Source organism: Amblyomma maculatum, chromosome 10, assembly GCF_055883805.1.
Source record: "Amblyomma maculatum isolate TAMU_Amacu chromosome 10, ASM5588380v1, whole genome shotgun sequence".
Classification (NCBI taxonomy): domain Eukaryota; kingdom Metazoa; phylum Arthropoda; class Arachnida; order Ixodida; family Ixodidae; genus Amblyomma; species Amblyomma maculatum.
Genome location: NC_139353.1, coordinates 6,017,877 through 6,035,771, shown reverse-complemented (window position 1 = coordinate 6,035,771; position 17,895 = coordinate 6,017,877). Strand labels below are relative to the sequence as shown.

The 17,895-nt window shown below is 43.8% G+C and overlaps 1 protein-coding gene across 3 annotated transcripts in view; it reads right to left on the bottom strand.

Moving 5' to 3' along the window:
• The window catches only part of Cog2 (conserved oligomeric Golgi complex subunit 2), a 50,200-nt gene that overhangs the window by 21,889 nt on the left and 10,416 nt on the right, over positions 1-17,895 (bottom strand). For 2 of the 3 annotated variants that reach the window (XM_084581810.1, XM_084581812.1), the window contains exons 8-13: positions 16,491-16,606; positions 11,417-11,683; positions 9,913-9,974; positions 6,542-6,855; positions 5,904-5,979; positions 1,514-1,659 (exon numbers count right to left, since the gene is read on the bottom strand). In XM_084581810.1, the coding sequence (XP_084437936.1) occupies positions 1,514-1,659; positions 5,904-5,979; positions 6,542-6,855; positions 9,913-9,974; positions 11,417-11,683; positions 16,491-16,606 (981 nt within the window). The remainder of the gene's footprint in view (positions 1-1,513; positions 1,660-5,903; positions 5,980-6,541; positions 6,856-9,912; positions 9,975-11,416; positions 11,684-16,490; positions 16,607-17,895) is intronic. The other variant, XM_084581811.1, reaches the window with a different exon arrangement.

Here is a 17,895-nt window from a genome sequence, read left to right as displayed (position 1 = left end):
ATGGTGACCTGGGGCACATTATGCGCCATATGTTAAGTGTTGTCTATTTTTCTTCCAGTATGTAAACCTCAAGAACATTGACTCTATTTCTCAGCACCTTGCTTGAACAGTACGGATGAGATCTGCGCTTAAGCAGCACTGTTTAAAGGCCGTTTGACATTCATACACACACTGCGCAGTAGCTGTTCACATGGTGCACTGATGCTGTACCGAAGGTCAGAAATGACGGTTGTCTTAGTGGCACCACCTGTCATGAAGATTGAGAACTGCTCCTTGCAGACAGTCTATACCAAGAACACAAATTGTCTCTTTGAAAATCCTATGTCAGTGTATAGGATACTCATGCTGACTCATGCTGCTTGAGTGGCACTTGTCGTGGCAAAACTCCTCGGTCATTTTTCAATGGAAATGGGTTGGCTTTGCGGCCTTGTGCACTTGCTGGTGCTGGGCACTATGCAACGAGGTCAACAGTGGGTTTATTTGAGGGTGGCCTTTGATTTTTTTGTACTCCTTTTAGTGGCAGTCCTCACCTGTCATCATTCATGTTGAATGCGTTTACGGAGTTTCACAGAGCACTACTGGAGAAGAGTGTGACAAAGTAGTATGCCGTGCCATTCTGAATGCATTCATTGTCTGTAAGCAGGTCGTATCTCGATTCCTGATTGGTGTCTTGATTACAGTGATGCAAAGTTGCTCAGGACTTAATAATGCATGGCATGTGCTGAGCTAATATGCTGAGAAGGTATCACAGCTGTCACTATTTTACTCGTTTCAAATTCCAAGGTGGAAGTACATATTCGTCAGCCTGTGCACTGGCGAAGACATTGAATGATGAGCTAAGCAGTTGCTGATTACGCATGCAGAGGTGTGAGCACAAGGGGCAGAGAAAACACAAGGCCCAAAGGCACACTTATTTCAAGTCTGAACGTTCCTCAAGACTACCAAGAAATCTACTGCACTTACCTATTTCTATAATGGACCTACTTACATAACGAACCCGCCTTTTTGTCTTTGAAAGTGTTTCCTTACATGTTTGCCTTTCTTAACATCACGGCATGCTTATCTTTTGACGAGGGCTCCTCACTCAACATGATGTTGGGTGTCAAATCACTGTATGCTTCGAAAGCGCGGTGTTCAGCAAGCTTGCTTTATCTCACAATGATTGGCAGGTGCCGTCTACTAACACAAAATGCCGTCTACTAACACAAAGTGAACAATGCTGGAAACCGGAGACATGATCACAGTTGACAAAATGCTTCTGCTGATGATGGATGCATGGACAGCCAGATGCGTGATGTGAAATTTCAACTCCTGTAACAAAAACTAAACCTTTTCTTCTGCGCAATTAACCCTCCCCTTGAAATGGCGTCAACACTTGTTGAAAAAAAGCGGGTTCATATGGAAGTGATATATTTTCTTATTTTATGAAGATAAAATTGTCCATTTCTGGCAAACATTTGCCACATCTTCCTAAATGTGACAGCAATGGTAATGAAAAAAACTGAGTACTAACTTCTCGGTTGGTCCTGCGGTAGAGTCGTGGAATGTCGGAGACCATCTTGAGCTGTGCAGAGCAGGCCCTAGCCACATCAGACACCAGGCGGGCAGATATGCTGGGCCCAAGACTGGTGAGAAGCTGGGAGCACTCATCCAGACCTTCTGTTGCAATGGCAAAGAGGCAAGAGAAATACAACAGATGCAAGACAAACAATGGGACGAAGCTCACTGAATAGGCCTGAAATATGTTGCTATGCACTCACAAATGGGGCAGGAACACCTAATCTCGGCAAAAGTTGCTAGTGCACCCAGCGGTTACATTTTCAGTAGTTTTTCTTGGCATTGGGAGAATCTTAAATTTATGTGTAGGCGAGCCTTTGAATTCGTGTGCTTAGAAATTTCTGTGAGTGCAGCAAGTGGCAATGATGCAGGAAAAAAGAATCCCCAGTGCTGCTTACCCTTACTGGGTAAGTCGTAGATCACTCGGCACTAGAGGTGTGTCAATAGCGAAATCCTTGGTGCAAAGCAAATTCTAATATTAAAAACTGACCATGAATCAAACTGAACATTCGTCGAATACTTTACAAATACTGCCAAGATAAATTACAGATAAAATTTGCAAACCATGGCTAGAAAAGAAAGCAAATTTCTTAGAGGTGTGCAAATCACAAATTTTAGGGAGCAAAGAGGGTAATGCAAAGCAGGTAAATAATAGGGGCACGCAAATATTCAAAATTTCGATATGAATCGTTACTTGATTCATATTCAGAAAACTAGTATACTTGAAAAATTTTGATACTAATTGTAATTCCATTTGTATTCAGAATACTGGTACTCAGAGTTTCTTGCATATTTGAAAATTGCTGAATACATTGAAAAGTTTCGAATTCCCTGTGATGCTTGAATGCGAGGACTGTGCAGTGAAGCATCTTCAAAGCTCAAAGGGGCATAAGAGGGCCTTCCAGACACAAATCAAAGCACTAGACAAAGCTGGAAAAAAACATTCTTCAGCTTTATACCAAATGCAGACAACCATCGTGCAGGTGTTTGGTGCTTTTTTTTTTTTTTTTTTCGGGTCCCTTGTAGCTTTCAGTTAATTCGCACATTTTTTCTGGTTCCTTGAAGGCCGGATCAATGAGAGTTTACAGTAAGCAGCGACAATATGAAAGCTTCGCTCAGTTTTATGCAGGTCCTTCCTGTACAAATAACTGCTATAAGAAATCCTGTACAAAATATATAATAAATTTTTTTAATTGGGTATATATTTCTGTGCACTTCTAGATTAACTTTACTTGCAAATACCATGTGAATCCTTAAATAAACAAGACGAACAACGTTTGTCACTTTTTAATTTTCCATGCTTTTTGATCAAAAAAAAAAATCAATTTTTTACAACTTATGACAGATACTGTGCCTTTCCTTTCCTGTAAACCACTTTTTTTTTTTCATAAAGATATTCTATATTTGATTTGATATTCCTAATTTTTTCCCCACATTCATATTTGATTCTTATTAGAAAAATCCAATATCCATATACCCGTAGCAAATAACGAAAAATGGTTGAAGAAACAATAATATCTAAACCTTTCAAAAATTAATAGAGGTTGTTCCAAATAAAAAGAACCATTTTTTACAAAATAGAGCTATCAAAAGAAACAGATACTGCAAAAACATTTTGTTACTGCCCGTCATTAGCATGATTTGTTACACCTGTAAGGCCTACTACGCATTAATACCCTGTTTCCAATTATTTGAAAATGACGGCTGTCAGGAAAAAAAAAGTAATATCAGTCTGACTTATTACATGCATGGAAAAGAGGCAAACAAATTCTATAATGAGGCACTGCAAGAAGGACACCTCCTTACTTGAGAAGTGACATCAGAGGTTGACTAACTTGGTTTGGTTATGGGGACTTAACATCCCAAAGCAACTCAGGCTACGAGAGACGCCATACTGGAGGGCTCCGGAAAATACCACCTGGGGTTCTTTAACCAGAACTGACATCGTGCCACACGCCAGCGCCTAGCTTTCTACCTTAATCGAAAAGCAGGCGCCGCACCCTGGATTCAATCCCGCATCCTTGGGTACAGCAGTCGAGAGCCCTAACCACTGCACCACTGCGGCAGGGTGCATACGTTCTTCTCTTGCCCACTGTGGCAACTGCAACTGTTGGAACTTACATGAATCATATTCTGTAACAATGCATTCTGGTAATGAATTCCATTCTTCAATGGCAACAGGCAGAAACGACTTATTGAATGCGGTAGTGGAGCCGTGCAAACAGAGAATGCTCATGAAGTTGAAACGACAGCGAGAGGCTCGGAGGGGTGGAAGCAGAGGGGAGTTTCGAAATGAAAGAAAACGGTAGTAAAGTTTATGGAAAAGAGACAAACGGGCGAATTTCTGCCTGTTTACCAGAGGCTCGATGTTGAGAGATCATTTTATGCTGGTAAGATTGGAGTGGGTGTCATAGTCTGATGAAATGGGGAAAAACGTCGTTCCTGCACTGGGTTTCATCTCAGATGCAGATAACCACCGTGCAGGCGTTCATCGGATAAAGTTACAGTGATGCAAACAGTTTTTGGCAGCTTTTTTTGTTTAGGCTCATTCAATAACTTGAGCCTTCGGTTAATTCAAACACTTTTTCTGGTACCTTGAAAACCCAATTAACAAGTGTTTACTGAATTAATGAGTGTTTACTGCATTTAGCAGTGATATGACAACTCCACCCAGTATGAAATCCTGTATAAAATGTATACTGGATTTTTCAGTAGGATATACATTTATGCTACCCTAGTTTAATCTTTTTTACATATACAATGTGCATTTTGAAATAGATAACATGAAAAATGTCTGCTTATTTCTTTATTTTCCATTTCTTTTTCACTGATCAGGTACTTGATATTCGAAAGCATTTCTTCCCTAGATATTTATTCGAAAATTTAAATGTTTGCACTGCTCAAAAGTGATTCAAAACTTCAAATATTCGCACATCTGTGCCAATCAGCAATGTATATTTATATCACCACCTAATAACAACTGGTACGTGACAGTTCAACAGAAACGTCTACAGTCTCGAGAGGAAGAAATGCAATCTTAGGTTAAGGGGACAAAGCATGTGGCAGCACTAACTGTGGTTAAGCAGATTTGCAACGTCGTTTCGTGTTGAGCAGATTAAACCAGATCGGGAGAAAGCAGACCTGCAGTGCCATCTTATGCTAAGCAGACAAAACCGGATCAGGGAGTGGGTGCTCCAGTGCTAAGACATCCTAGAAACAGCTTTCGCTGTAAAATAATGCTGTGAGGAGCCAGCGCCATACAAGGAGCCCTGCCAGATGCACCACCATCTAGAAGGACTCGAAAAATCTGAGTGGACCTTTCTTTTCCTTTTAGACTCGTGTAAATCTTACCTGCAATACCTCACGCCTCACAAAGACACATCGGGAACCTAGACTTAATAAAATTGGTACCCAAGTAAAAAAAAAACCAAAAATCACGTGAGCTCACTCACACATGCACACTGATTGATGCATATGCATTTAGGTCTCACCACTTTCAGAAATCAAATCATCCAACAAAGGGCTGGCAGTTGCAATGACTGCTGCAGCTCAAGCAAACAGACATCCACAAAGAGTGAGGATTCGCAATCTCCTGCCCCCATTAAATGACAGTGCGTAATTAAAACACAAGATTATACGCGCTGTTAGGAAGGACTGTTAGGAAGGACTGCGAGGAGAGGGCACACTGGCCACCCCCTACGCTTCCCAGCCTTCAGCGGCGATGCTGTCACGAACTACCTCTTTCCTCCCGGCTAACACAGAGACATTCTTTCCGCAGTCCGAGAAAAGTGTGTGTCTCGCGATTTTCTCGTATCTTTCGACGGTTGAGCGTGCACGCGCACGGTTCTATTTTCTGTCGAGGAGATCGCTGCCTTCACCCTCTTCGCCCAGTGTCGTACGCACTTACCGCTTCGGGCTGTGAGTATGAAGCCACGCCAGGTGAGCAGAACACTCCTCTCACCTCCTTGCATGCACTTCCCCATTAAGTGGTTATTTAACCCCCGTAAGTGAGCGGGATGTTCGCTTGCTATGGCGGTTGCATTTGAATGTTCTCTTGCCGTGTACTCGATCACAATAAATCCTGTTTGAGTATGTAACTCGGTGTTTGTCCCCTCTGGCTTGAACCCGCCGCAGTGGCGACTTCTCGCACCACGGGTTGGGGGTCACAGCTCTTTCTGTTAGGGCTGGCACTCCGGGGCTAGAAGGCGACAGTAGCGTCTAGACCCCCTGTGGCACATTACTGCGAGAATAACCCTATAAAAGAAAGCGTTTTCCCTTGACACCTCTCTAACATATGTGTTCAGTTTTCAGTGAACTTGGGAATATAAATCACAGCCATGCCTTACCTTGCAACAGCTGAAATTCTGTGAAGCCTGTCGGTTGTAACCTTGGCTGCACTGTGTCTATAAGGAAGGATGCCAGCTGCAAACAGAAGATAGGTTGCCTCTAAAACAGGGGTGCCAAACCTCAGCACTTCAAGAGCGTAAAATCCAATATGTGAAGAGGTACACTGTGATAATGCACAGATTGCATGGCCCTTGGAAAAACTTGGAACTTGGCCCAACAGGTGGCAAAGCAGTTCTGATAGCGTCTTTTGTAAATGCTATGCAACAAAAAGAAAAGAACACAACAAATAGAATACAGCTCCACATGAAAGGAAATGGAAAGAAGGGTAAAGGAAGTGAAACGGATGAGACACGCATGGATTCAGGTGGTCGAAAAACCCACGAAGCAGCACACCACAAGGGTTCTGTGGAATTAAGTTTGTTCACAGTTGAATGTGCTACTCTATGTTCAGCACCTTGTGTGCATTAAATAGATCCTCTCGTCACAGATAAGCAATCTTGGTCCCTTCATTCTATGTCAGTTACTAAGACTCTGTTTTCCCTATGACAATATTACAAGCTGCTAAAAACGTCATAACTGTATCTTACTCTCAGTGGCAAAACAGACAGGCAGTTTGACTAAACCGACTGCAACTCACCATGGAAGTGACCTTTTGTGCATCGCAGTGAAGCATCACAAGAAGGACAGGGCCCTGCGGGTTGGTGAGGTCGAGCAACGCATCACATGACAGGCCGTCTTCACTGTCTCCAGCTTCAGGTCCCGATGCTGGCTCCTCTCGGGCACCTGTCGTCCGAGCCACGTGCTGCTGCAGCCAGCCCCTGTGCCGAGCCAGCAGCTGCAGGGTCAGCTTCCAGAACCGGTGCGACAGAGGCGGCAGGAAGACGTCCTCGTCCCAACAGCGCCGTAGTGCACTCCACAGTGCCTCATGACACAGCAGAAAGAACTCGTCACCTGCAGGTTCAGTGTGTCAGGGGGGTTCAACACATGCTGAACACTCACTGTAGCACTGGATTAAGGGTCCTCGCATCAAACGCAAAGCACTTAACGATAGTATTTTGGCAGAAGAAAATGGTAGGGTTTTAATGTAGTTAAACTGAGTAGAACATGCATAGGTTCATGAAGACAACAACATGTAATGCGCAGTGCCAGAGTACATCATGGTTTAACATGCGAGGTGATTGGCTGCAATGATAGCCACAATGTGGGTTTGGATCCCCTCCAGGGATAGTAAACTCTCGCTAGTTTTGGCTTCAGCTACCTGAGGGCACCTGGTGGCTGGAAGGGAAAGGAATGACTCCTTGCGCATGCATGTGGCATGATAAGCTGCAGTGGTAGCTGACTTGCCGGAGGTAGTTCTCTTCCGCTGGCAAATCGCATTTGAGAACAAAGTTGCAAAGTTTTTTTTCTGCTTGATATCATTGCTTCAGTAGGCTTTCCTCCAGTCACTATGAAAGGAATCGGCACTGGCATCTCAAATCTTATCTTAGCTTATCTTTCTGCCACCGAATGTGACTGCAACATTTCAGCCCATGGACAAAGAAATCATCCTACATGCAAGGAAGTTTTATCGCTACTATCTGTTGAAAAGGATCCTCCTCTGCTATGACAACGGCAAAGAGTATTCTGTGGATCTTTTAGGTGCCATTTGTTTAATTGCGTATGCCTGGAAGCAAGTAAAGGGCGATCTGATTCAGCGTTGTTTCAAGCACGCTGGGTTTTCTAAGCGGGAAGATGCCGGTTTGCCTAATGAAGAGAGTGACAGTTGCACTGACTTGTCTGATACCGATAGTACATTAGACAATGAAGGGGAAGAAGTCTGTGTGCGCATGAACGACATCGCTGAAGACGACGGCGGCTGCAATTTCATGGACTGCATGAATGCAGAATGTGGCGTGCAAACGTTGTGCGCGGACTTCGAAAGTGAGATCACTGACAGAGGACATTTCGACAACGATGATCCTGATGCTGAACCCACCCGTGCACCGGCTTTAGCTGCGGTCATAGAGTCACTAAACGTTGTGCGCAGCTTTGTGGAGTGTAGTGGTAAAAGTGATATGCTGTGCATTGTTAGTCAACTGGAGGACATGACTTACGGTGCCGCGAGCTACCACGCCAAGAAGTCGAGCATCGATGACTACTTCAAGTGAACATCTAAATAAAGGGGCTGTATTGATGCACCAAGGTCGTGCAATTATTTTCCATTTTTCGTCCGTTTTTGATAATTCGAAACCCCGGTTAATTCAAAGATTTTTCGCTGTCCCAAGGACTTCGAATTAATGAGGTTTTACTGTAGTTTGAATAAAGTGTGGTGAGAATTCAGTTGAACGGCAAATACAATCGAACCTGGAAATATCAAACCCGGATAATTCGAATTTTGGTTATATCGAACTCACCGAATAGTATCCCCTTGAAAATCCCATGTAAAAGTATAGGAAAGCTGCGTTGTATAACGAACTCCAATTTCACCGGTCGTTCAATATATCGAACTCCGCGCCACTCCCTTAAAGGTGCGCCTTGCCCAAAGACAATCACATCAACCTCGGCTGTTTGCCGCCGCGGAATAAATGAGAGGGAACAGTTCGACGACGGCTGGTCAGGGCAGCGCTGCGCATCTCCCCCAAAGGCACACACACTTGCGGTGATCATTTGCTGCGTGCCAGCACGTGACGTTTACAAGCCATGTGTGTGAAGGAACGAGAGAGAACTGGTTTGGCAACAGCCGGTTGGAGCAGACGCAGCCAATGCAGCCATGGTGCTTGGGAAAGGGGAAAAATGCAGTAGAGCGAAGCACAAGGGTGTGCCCATTCTTCTGCCAAGCTTTCTCTCTCCTTGTCTTCGTTCGCAGCAGCATGCACTACACATGCGCCGACAAGCCAGCTCAGCCCATGGCAAACAGAATGCCGGTCGCTTTCTCCAGTGAGCGTTATGAACCCTCTATGCGCAGTGGCTGACGTGCGAAGCGCATCTCATTTCGTCGTGCTGAACATGCAGCGTAGCGTAAGCTATGGAGGCTACAGACGTTAAGAATCGGCAAGTTTTTTTTCTTTTTCTTTTTTTGCAAGTTGTTTATCTTTGTCGTCATGCTGAACGTGCGGCGTAGCATAAACTGTGGCGACTGTGAACGTTAAAAAGCGGCAGATTTGTTTTCTTGTTTTTGCGAGAGACGCCCATCCTTGCATTCATGAATCAATGAAAGTACAAGGTCAGCTGTGATCATGACACCGGCTTTTAGCATTGTTCGCTTCAATTGCATTTGCAGCTATCATGCTTTCTAATGATTTTGTGGCAGTGGACTATGCCCGCCCAAGCGCGGCGTGATAAATCAAACCAGGCTTGTGCAATCAAGCCATCATGGGCACTGTGCCAAGTTCGCTCCCCGCCACTGCAGTAGCTATCAAAAGTACAGTCAAAAGATAAACGTGATGTTATCACTGTGCAGCATCTTGGCACGCTGCCAACAAATGAGCTGTGGATGCGACAGCCGAAATGGAGAGACGTGCCACCGTAACGCTTTTTTTTCTTTTCAGATTATAACGAGGGAAAAGTGGAGTGGGTTTACTACACAACAAATACGGTATCATTTTCACGATCACGCGCGGTGTCTCAAGTTGATTTCTGTATATCGAATTATCAATATACCGAACTATTTCGCGATTTCCTTTGAGTTCGATATATCCTGGTTCGACCGTACTATTAAAAATTTCAAATAATCACACCCTCCTAGTATATAACTGGGAGTTACAGTTACTCCTTCGAGAGGTTTAAAATACTATCAGTTCAGGAAACAAGTCTGCTTGGAACTTACACTGCTACACCACAGGTACAGTCACCAAAGAAAAACTCCTGGAAAATGTCCTTCTGCAGTAACTACAGTAAAATGTATTTCTACAATAAGTTCGACAGTGTCACATACGTAAAAAAAGGCAGAAAAGTGGCCTGTAAGATGAATTAAAAGTAAGCAGGCATCTTTTTATCAGCTTTCAGATGATGACAACTTGCCCTTCTTACCTTTGCTGCGCTGCGATGGCTGAGTTAGGGCACTTTCCAGCTGAGCAGCTATCTCCTGGAACCTAATGAAAAAAACAAAAAATAAAAACAAACAAGATCAACAAAACAAGTGTATGCTACTTCAGACACTAAACTTAACTTAGTTCATTTACACATAGCAGATCAAGACTCTTGCAATTAGCTCACATTTTAGGTGCAAAGCACGTTAGGCCAAATGCTCCAGGACGAATGGGACGCTGCTATGACTCGTGCCAGCACCTGAGCTCGGCGGATGGCTTGTTGCCGCAAGAAAACACAATAGTCGTGTTTCCTTGCACATCAGACTGAACCCACCACACCTACACCACATCATGACTTTTGCACAGCATAACATTTTGTCTCTTCTGCCGCAAATGCAAATGCATAGTACAAGTTCTCAGCCCTCTGGCACCATGTGTCCACAGTTCCATGCAGAGCCCGGCACATGGCGCGATCCACTCAAGGTCGCAATGACTATCCCCGGCAGTTGCAACTCATTAACTCCCAACAGAGCATACTATGTGGCTGCACATACAGAATAGTGTTCATGGCCAACATTTTCTTTTTAATTATAAGCTGCCAAGTTGGTGGAGCAGCCCTTACCATATTTTTCATTGAAACTATAGTTAAATATGTGTGTAAGAAAGTGGTTTCGTACAACAACAACAACAAAAAAAATTGACAAGTAAAGAAATGGCCTCTTGGCCACTGCCCTCATTGTCTACAAAAATGCAGTGCATCGTCGTCAATCTATCAGTGGAAGCGACTCACTAATTCAAGTTCAAATTTTTGCGAACAAATTTAGTGTTTCCTTAAATGCTATGCGAGAAAACAAAGAGTGCCGGGGAGTAGCATAACACCCCAACACATTGGCGCTTCTCTGTAGCACATTCTTCAACATCTTAGCTGCATTTACAATTGATGTCTCTTATCATTATTTTATAAGTGACATATTTTGGGAAGCTAAAGCTACACCTCAGATAAAACGCGTGCTGTGGCAATGTTATAACACTTGCATTTTGACCACATCTGGAGATCCTTAACAGTGCCAAAGTCACAATGCACAAGCCTTTTTTGTTTAACAACTTGCATTTTTTCCAAATATGACCTTCAAAACTTGAAATTATAACTACGAGCTCCCATTTAGATACAAAATGCCACCTTTGCCAACTGGTTGCAAAAGGCACTTAGCTGTCGTTTTAGGATGCAACCTTGTTTGGTGGCGTATCATATTGGCAGCCAAGAAGTTCACACGCTTAGCAAGTCAAAGAGAAGATGGAGTTTAAATTTTGGAGCCCCTAAGGGCTTGTTGTTCAAACGAGCGGGGCTTCCTTGTTCAAATGAATAATGCTTCAAAGTATCAGTTACGTCTCATTTCTTGGATTTGGTCAGTGACAACGTCTTCATTTCCTGCTGCCAATCTTTAGGCAGCTAAGTAGACTGCTTAAGAAACAAAAACAAAAATACCGAAGAACAGTGCTCGTACCTGATCTGGAAGTAAATGGCGAGGTTCCACTTGGACAAGAAGTGCACATAACATGGCTGGGCTCGCAAGCTTTCCACCTGAGATACACTGTGGCAGAGGCGTTCCAGCCGCTCAAGAAATGCCAGGCTGGCTGCAAAGCGCCGTTGGAAGGAGTCTGGGTCACCAGCGCCAAAAACCCAAGGAAGCCGGTCCCCCAGCATTTGCACCAGCAGGGGCAATATTGACCTCTCCAGAAATGCATAACCACTGGCGCTTGAATCTGCGACACTGCGCGAACACAGAAAAAAAAAAAAAAATAATAATAAAAAATAAAAAAGAGGCCCCACACTGCTTTTGAGAAGGCAAAAGACATTGTGTCATCATCATCATCAGCCTGACTATACACACTGCTGGGCGAAGGCCTCTCCCATATTTCTCCAATTAACCCAGTTCTGTGCTAGCTGCACCCACTTTTTAACCTCATCTGCCTATCTAACTTTTTGCTGCCCCTGCTACGCTTTCCTTCCCTTAGAATCCAGTTTGTTACCCTAAGCGACCATCGGTTATCCTCTCTTCGCACTACATGTCCTGCGCCCATGCCCATTTCTTCTTCTTGATTTCCACTTAGAATGTCAGTAACTTGAGTTATTTCTCTGACCCACTCTGCACGCTTTCTATCTCTTAATGTTACCCCTGCCATTCTTCGTTCCATAGCTCTCTGCGTTGTCCTCAAAAGTAGAACCCTCTTGGTTAGCCTCCATGTTTCAGCCCCATAGGTGAGTACAGGTACCATGCAAGTGTTGTATACTTTCCTTTTGAGTGATATCAGTAAGCTGCTAGTCATAATCTGTGAGTGCTTTTAAAATGCGCTCCATCCCAATCTTATTCTTCTTGTTATTTCCTTTTCATGGTCCGGATCTGCGGTTACTACCTGTCCTAAGTAGACATATTCGCCTACTACTTCCAGTGCTTCGCTACCTAACATAAACTGCTGTTCCTTCCCGAGCTGTTGAATATTACCTTACTTTTCTGCATATTGATTTTCAATCCTACCTTTCTACTTTTCCCATCTAGGTCACCAATCATTCTTTGCAGTTCATCTCCTGAGTTACTTAGCAAGGCAATGTCATCAGCAAATCACAGATTACTGAGGTATTCTCCATCTACCCTTATCCCTAACTGCTCCCATTACAAGTCTCTGAATACTTCCTCTAAGCAAGCTGTGAATACTAGTACTGGTGAGATCGTGCCTCCTTGCCTAACACCTTTCTTCATGGAAATTTTGTTACTTTGTTTATGCAGAACTATGGTTGCTGTGCAGCCACTATATATATCTTCCAGCACTTTCACGTACAGCTCGTCTACCCCGTGATTTCGCAATGCCTGCATCACCGCCGAGGTTTCTACTGAGTCGAATGCTTTTTCGTAACCAATGAATGCTATGTATAAGGGCTGGTTATATTCCGTGGTGCTATATTCAATATTAAAAGTCATCATCACGGCAGCTATGTTTCCAGTGTCACCACACATCTTATCACCACCATCAACACCATCATTATCTCTCTCCTTTATACAGTAGAATGCCCTTGACATGTCTAAAAGTAAAGAAAAAAAGTACTACCCATGTGTTGAACCAAACTGCTTTATCCTTATGAATGCAACTGCTGAATGAGGTAAATGGCACTTACTGACACTTAAACATAATAAAAATGTTGGTTCTCACACTACTCATAGGATTTAGTCTGCATTTGCACTTTCTTACTGTGGAATAAAACTTTGTAAGAGCTTATCAATGGCAGTATCTTGTGTAGCCAGAATACCTCCCTCAGTTGTTTTCAAACATTTTTCCCCACTGCACAGTCCAGAAAAGCCACCACAGTGGCCCGTTATCGCAGTGTTCTCGCTGTTCATCTTACCTTTCCCAGACCAGGCTCACTTGTATAAGTAAGCACATCACTGTCGTTCTCAGAAGCTCCGCACCCTTGCCCTTTAGCCAGTACCTTTCAGTTTTTCACATTGCGTTCCCACTAGTGCACCATTATTGTTTGTTTTTGCTTTGCCCCCTTGCATCTATGCACTGCAGAGAAGTTACTTAGGCAGGTCACAGCTTCTGCGTTCCAGACTTTCATATGTGCCCTCAAGTTCGGCCAACTAGTATGCTTGCACATGTGCAGTTGGTCGTTTAATGTATTATGCGATCTGGATGTCAAATATTTATTGCAGTAGCTAGGAAATTGTGTTATCAGGGATGCATTAACCAGAAGAAAAAAAGGCTTGGTTTGGTTTGTGGGCGGCCGGCCAGCGAAGGGCGGCGAGGGAGCGTCACAGGCCGGCGGGATGTACACGGAGGGGGTCCTGCCCCTTTTAATGTTTCAAACCGCGCACGCTTTTCCCTGTCTCCTGATTGCTCATGCCCAGAGCCCGCCTGTGTGGGAGGCCGAACAGCCTCTGTCAACTGGGCGCTTGCACCAGGTAAGTTAAAATAGTCTGACATTGCTACGCACGAAACCACATGAACCTCAAATTGCGACACTCGCGGAGCAAGCCAAAGCTCGAGCAGAAATCACGTTGGGCGCCAGTTGAAGGCTCCGCCTTCTAGAATACAGGTCCGCGAGCCATGGTCTCGCCCTACCAGTAAAAACCAAGTCTTTCTTAAACCGGTTTATTCCGAATCAACAGAAAAGTATTAAATAAAGACAAACAGTATTGGACAAAACTGCGCTGAAAGCATGCCGTCGAAGTGCGCAACAATGGACTATCAAGAATAAAACGGAACATGGGTCAGGGCTTTACCGCGGCAACACAAAACACACTGCGGTGCGAATAGGGGGAGTAATAGGGCCAAAGCGTATGGTACAAAAACATTGCTTCTCGCGTGGCAGCACTCACGCTAATACGATGAAATCTCGTTACTACGAACACCATATAATTGAATTTTTCAAATTAATGAATGTTTTAAGAATCCCCGGCAGATTTGCTATGTTTTCAATGTAAAACTATTTCAGAATTATGAATTTCAAAATAGCATATACTTCAGAATAACGAACGTATTTTATTTCTTCTATAAGTTCGAAAAATCCGTATTACGAATTCGGCTAAAATTAACAGCCCCGCAGCTTGCAACTCTCGCGTGAAACAGAAACCGCTGTTTCTGTTTCACCGAGACAAGATTTTCAAACTTCAGGGAGCATTGAAGATGAGGTCATATCGAACTCTTATGTTTTCGTTTTTTTTTTTTTTTGCACATGGATAAAGTCTGTACTTTCATCGCTCAGTGCGACGAGGTATTCCGCAAAGTGGAAGGTGTATGTGCTGTAGCAGTGTAATGTAGTGCACGGTCGTGTTTGCTGCACACGGCACAAGAAAATAATTTATTTCTTCAAATAAATCAGCTTTGGAGTTGGTGCAACATTTTCGTTTTGAGGTTTTGCTTGTCTACACACGTGCCCACTGCCAAGGTACGTCATTTGCGTACCTAGGTTTGACCACTGGCAAACCTAGGTACGCAAATTTTTCATTAAAACGATATTTCAAAATAACAAATTATTTTTTTGCGGTCGCGCGGGATTCGTTATATCGAGATTTGACTGTACTCCTAAGGCATTCTTGTAAACACCGCTTCCGTCTTCGTTTGCCAGGACCCCGCTCCGTCATCCGTGTACATCCCGCCGACCTGTGACGCTCCCTCGCCACCCTTAGCTGGCCGGCGGCCCGGCGAAAAAGACTCGAGCCTTGCTTCCGACGCACCTATCTACCCTCGGTTTCACGCCGATAACATGCCGCCCCCGCTCCAGGCAGCTCGCTCATGCGTACTCGCGCTGCCCGGGCAAACACCAACACAAACAGGAAAAAGCGTGCACGGTTTGAAACACTAAAAGGGGCTGTGGGGCCCCACAGGTTTATAATGTTTTACACCTCAAAGCAACTCGGGCTATGAGCATCGGGAATTTTGACCACCTGGAGACTTTAAAAATACACAAAATGTAACTCTATGGGACATTATTATTGCTTTTATTTTTCAATGTGTGAACAAAAAATGCATCAGCGGCATTTTAATGTATATGTTTTAATGCATACATGTTATCACTGTTACAAAAACGTGGCATTGTAGACTACAAATGGACTTCAGGAAAATTAGACAAGTGCCTACATAAAAAATTACCTTAGTGAGACTGGTGGATAAATAATGAATATAACAAAAAAATGAAGATTCCCCATGGAAGCTGCCATGAAAGGCCATGTAACAGGCTATAACAAACTTAGGACTGTAATGAAATAATAACCTAGAACCTTCAACTTTGTTATAATGAGGCACAAATGTATGCACAAAAAGAACTCATGATGATGATAATACATACAGCAGCATTAAACTCACCCCTGCCACAACAATTTTAAATCTATAACTAGATAAAATAAGGCCGACATGTTGCATTTTACAACACCATCATCACTCCAAAAATGATCAGGCATAATGGCTGCAATAAGTCCCCCCCCCCCCCCCCATTCTGCCCAGGATTGTTGGTTTACGACGGCAAGAACAGGCCAAAAGATCACCAATAAGGAAGAAACGCAGTGCCAATATTTTCCATCCATGTTTTCTTTTGCCTAGTGTTGACTACATCACAGGTAGCATCCTACAGATTTAAAGCAAACTGCCAAACTGTGGTGTGCATTTCACAGCCTGTGTAACACAACTTCAATGCTGCAGGCAGTTTGGCCACGGAGATGCAAGAGCTTTACCTGGAGCACGACAAAGTCAACTACAATACGGCACAGTCTCCTTGTGTGTAACACAATATGGGGCTGTTCACCCACCACTGCAAATATTTTATTCTTGTAGCTGCTCCAGCAAACCATAAATGGTATAAATATGTTTTCTGATCAAAGAAGGTAATGAAGTGAGAACTCTAATAATGCTGCTGAACTTTACATTGTCCATATAAAAAATTCGAGCCTCAAATTTTGGCATCATAACAGGGTCTACAAAAGAGCATGTAGGTGCAATTCGGCCTCCCTTCACTGTCAGGCAGAAAAAAGTGTGAAGCAGCGTGGCATGCAATTGAAAACGAGCAAAGCAGTAGAGTTTATCACAAACCTGGCAGCCCCCAATGTGAGGTCCAGAAGTGTCTGGCACCGGGTGCTAAGGAACATCATGACCTGGTTGTAGACACCGTCCAGCCCAACCTCCTGAACCACCCGCTCTGTCACCATCTGGACAAGAGAATTCATCACCAAATGGTAGAGAGTGGAGCGCAAAATATTATGGAGGGCACTTGAGTTCAGTCTTTAAGGGTGTGACGCGATAGCGCATGCTACCACCCAACATATATAAAGCCCCGCTCTAACCACGCCATATGAACGTGCCTGTGTGTCCCAGGGGTAACGTGAATGCAAGGGTCCCGGCAGGCTGATTCTGATACCACTCTCCCGTGTGAAAGGATACCCCTGTGTTGGCAGCTTCTACCAAACGTAATGTCAAACAACCAGTTAATGCTTGGCCGTGTCAACATTCTGCCAAACGTAATGTTAAACAACCAGTTAGTGCTCAGCCGTGTCAACTGCCAGCTATTGCCTGCCAGCATTATGCTCATGATTTTTTGTTCACAATGCCAATGCCAACGCCAGATGTTCGGTGAACAGAGCCTTAAACGCTATAGCGTTAAAACTTGAAGGACACAGAATAGACACACATCACAAGCACTGTTGGTAATCAGTGACATGACTCTAATGGCTGAGCAGACAAGCATGCAGAATGCTCTTGTAAAACATGAAGCAACTGGAACTTACACAGAATATGACACAATGCACAAAGAACAGTGAAAAAACATTATCAATGGGCTGCTGCATTTACTAATCCCTGACATGCTACACTGCGTGAGGAAAGGGGTAGAGGAGCAAGACGAGTGCAGAAGGTGGCAAAGTAAAATAGTAATTTAAAAAGTGTTGCCACTGTGTGTATGGGCTGACATGCGCCAACAACCAATGCTCAAAGATAACAATTGGTTATTTATGGGTAGCAAAACTATCATTAAACATAGCAGGAACAAAACTGAGAAGAGTTAACAATTTTAGTTTTTTGTTTCACACAGTTTTTGCAAGAAGAGTCAAAAGGACAAGGAAGAATCGGAGCAAGAATGAAAAATAAATCTAGCTGAATTCATCAAGTAATCATTCACAGTAAACCCTCACCCCTCGAAGTTGTATACATGAAAGAAACAATTCACAATCTCACTGATAATGCATATGCAGGAACAGGCATTACCATTTCCATTATGGCTCGCCTCTCACAGCGATGTGTGTGTGGGGGGGGGGGGGGGGGGGGCACTGAGGAACTGGAAAACCTGGCAATATTGAGAAACTCACTACGTACAAGGAAGTTCGTTACATTGATGTGCAGCAGCATTACTATTTCGACTAGCTTGATAGCTGCATCTGTTTCAGAAGGGGCCGAAATTTGTGCTATCTGGTTTCGAGGCAGCATCTCTGGCCGAAACAGAGCT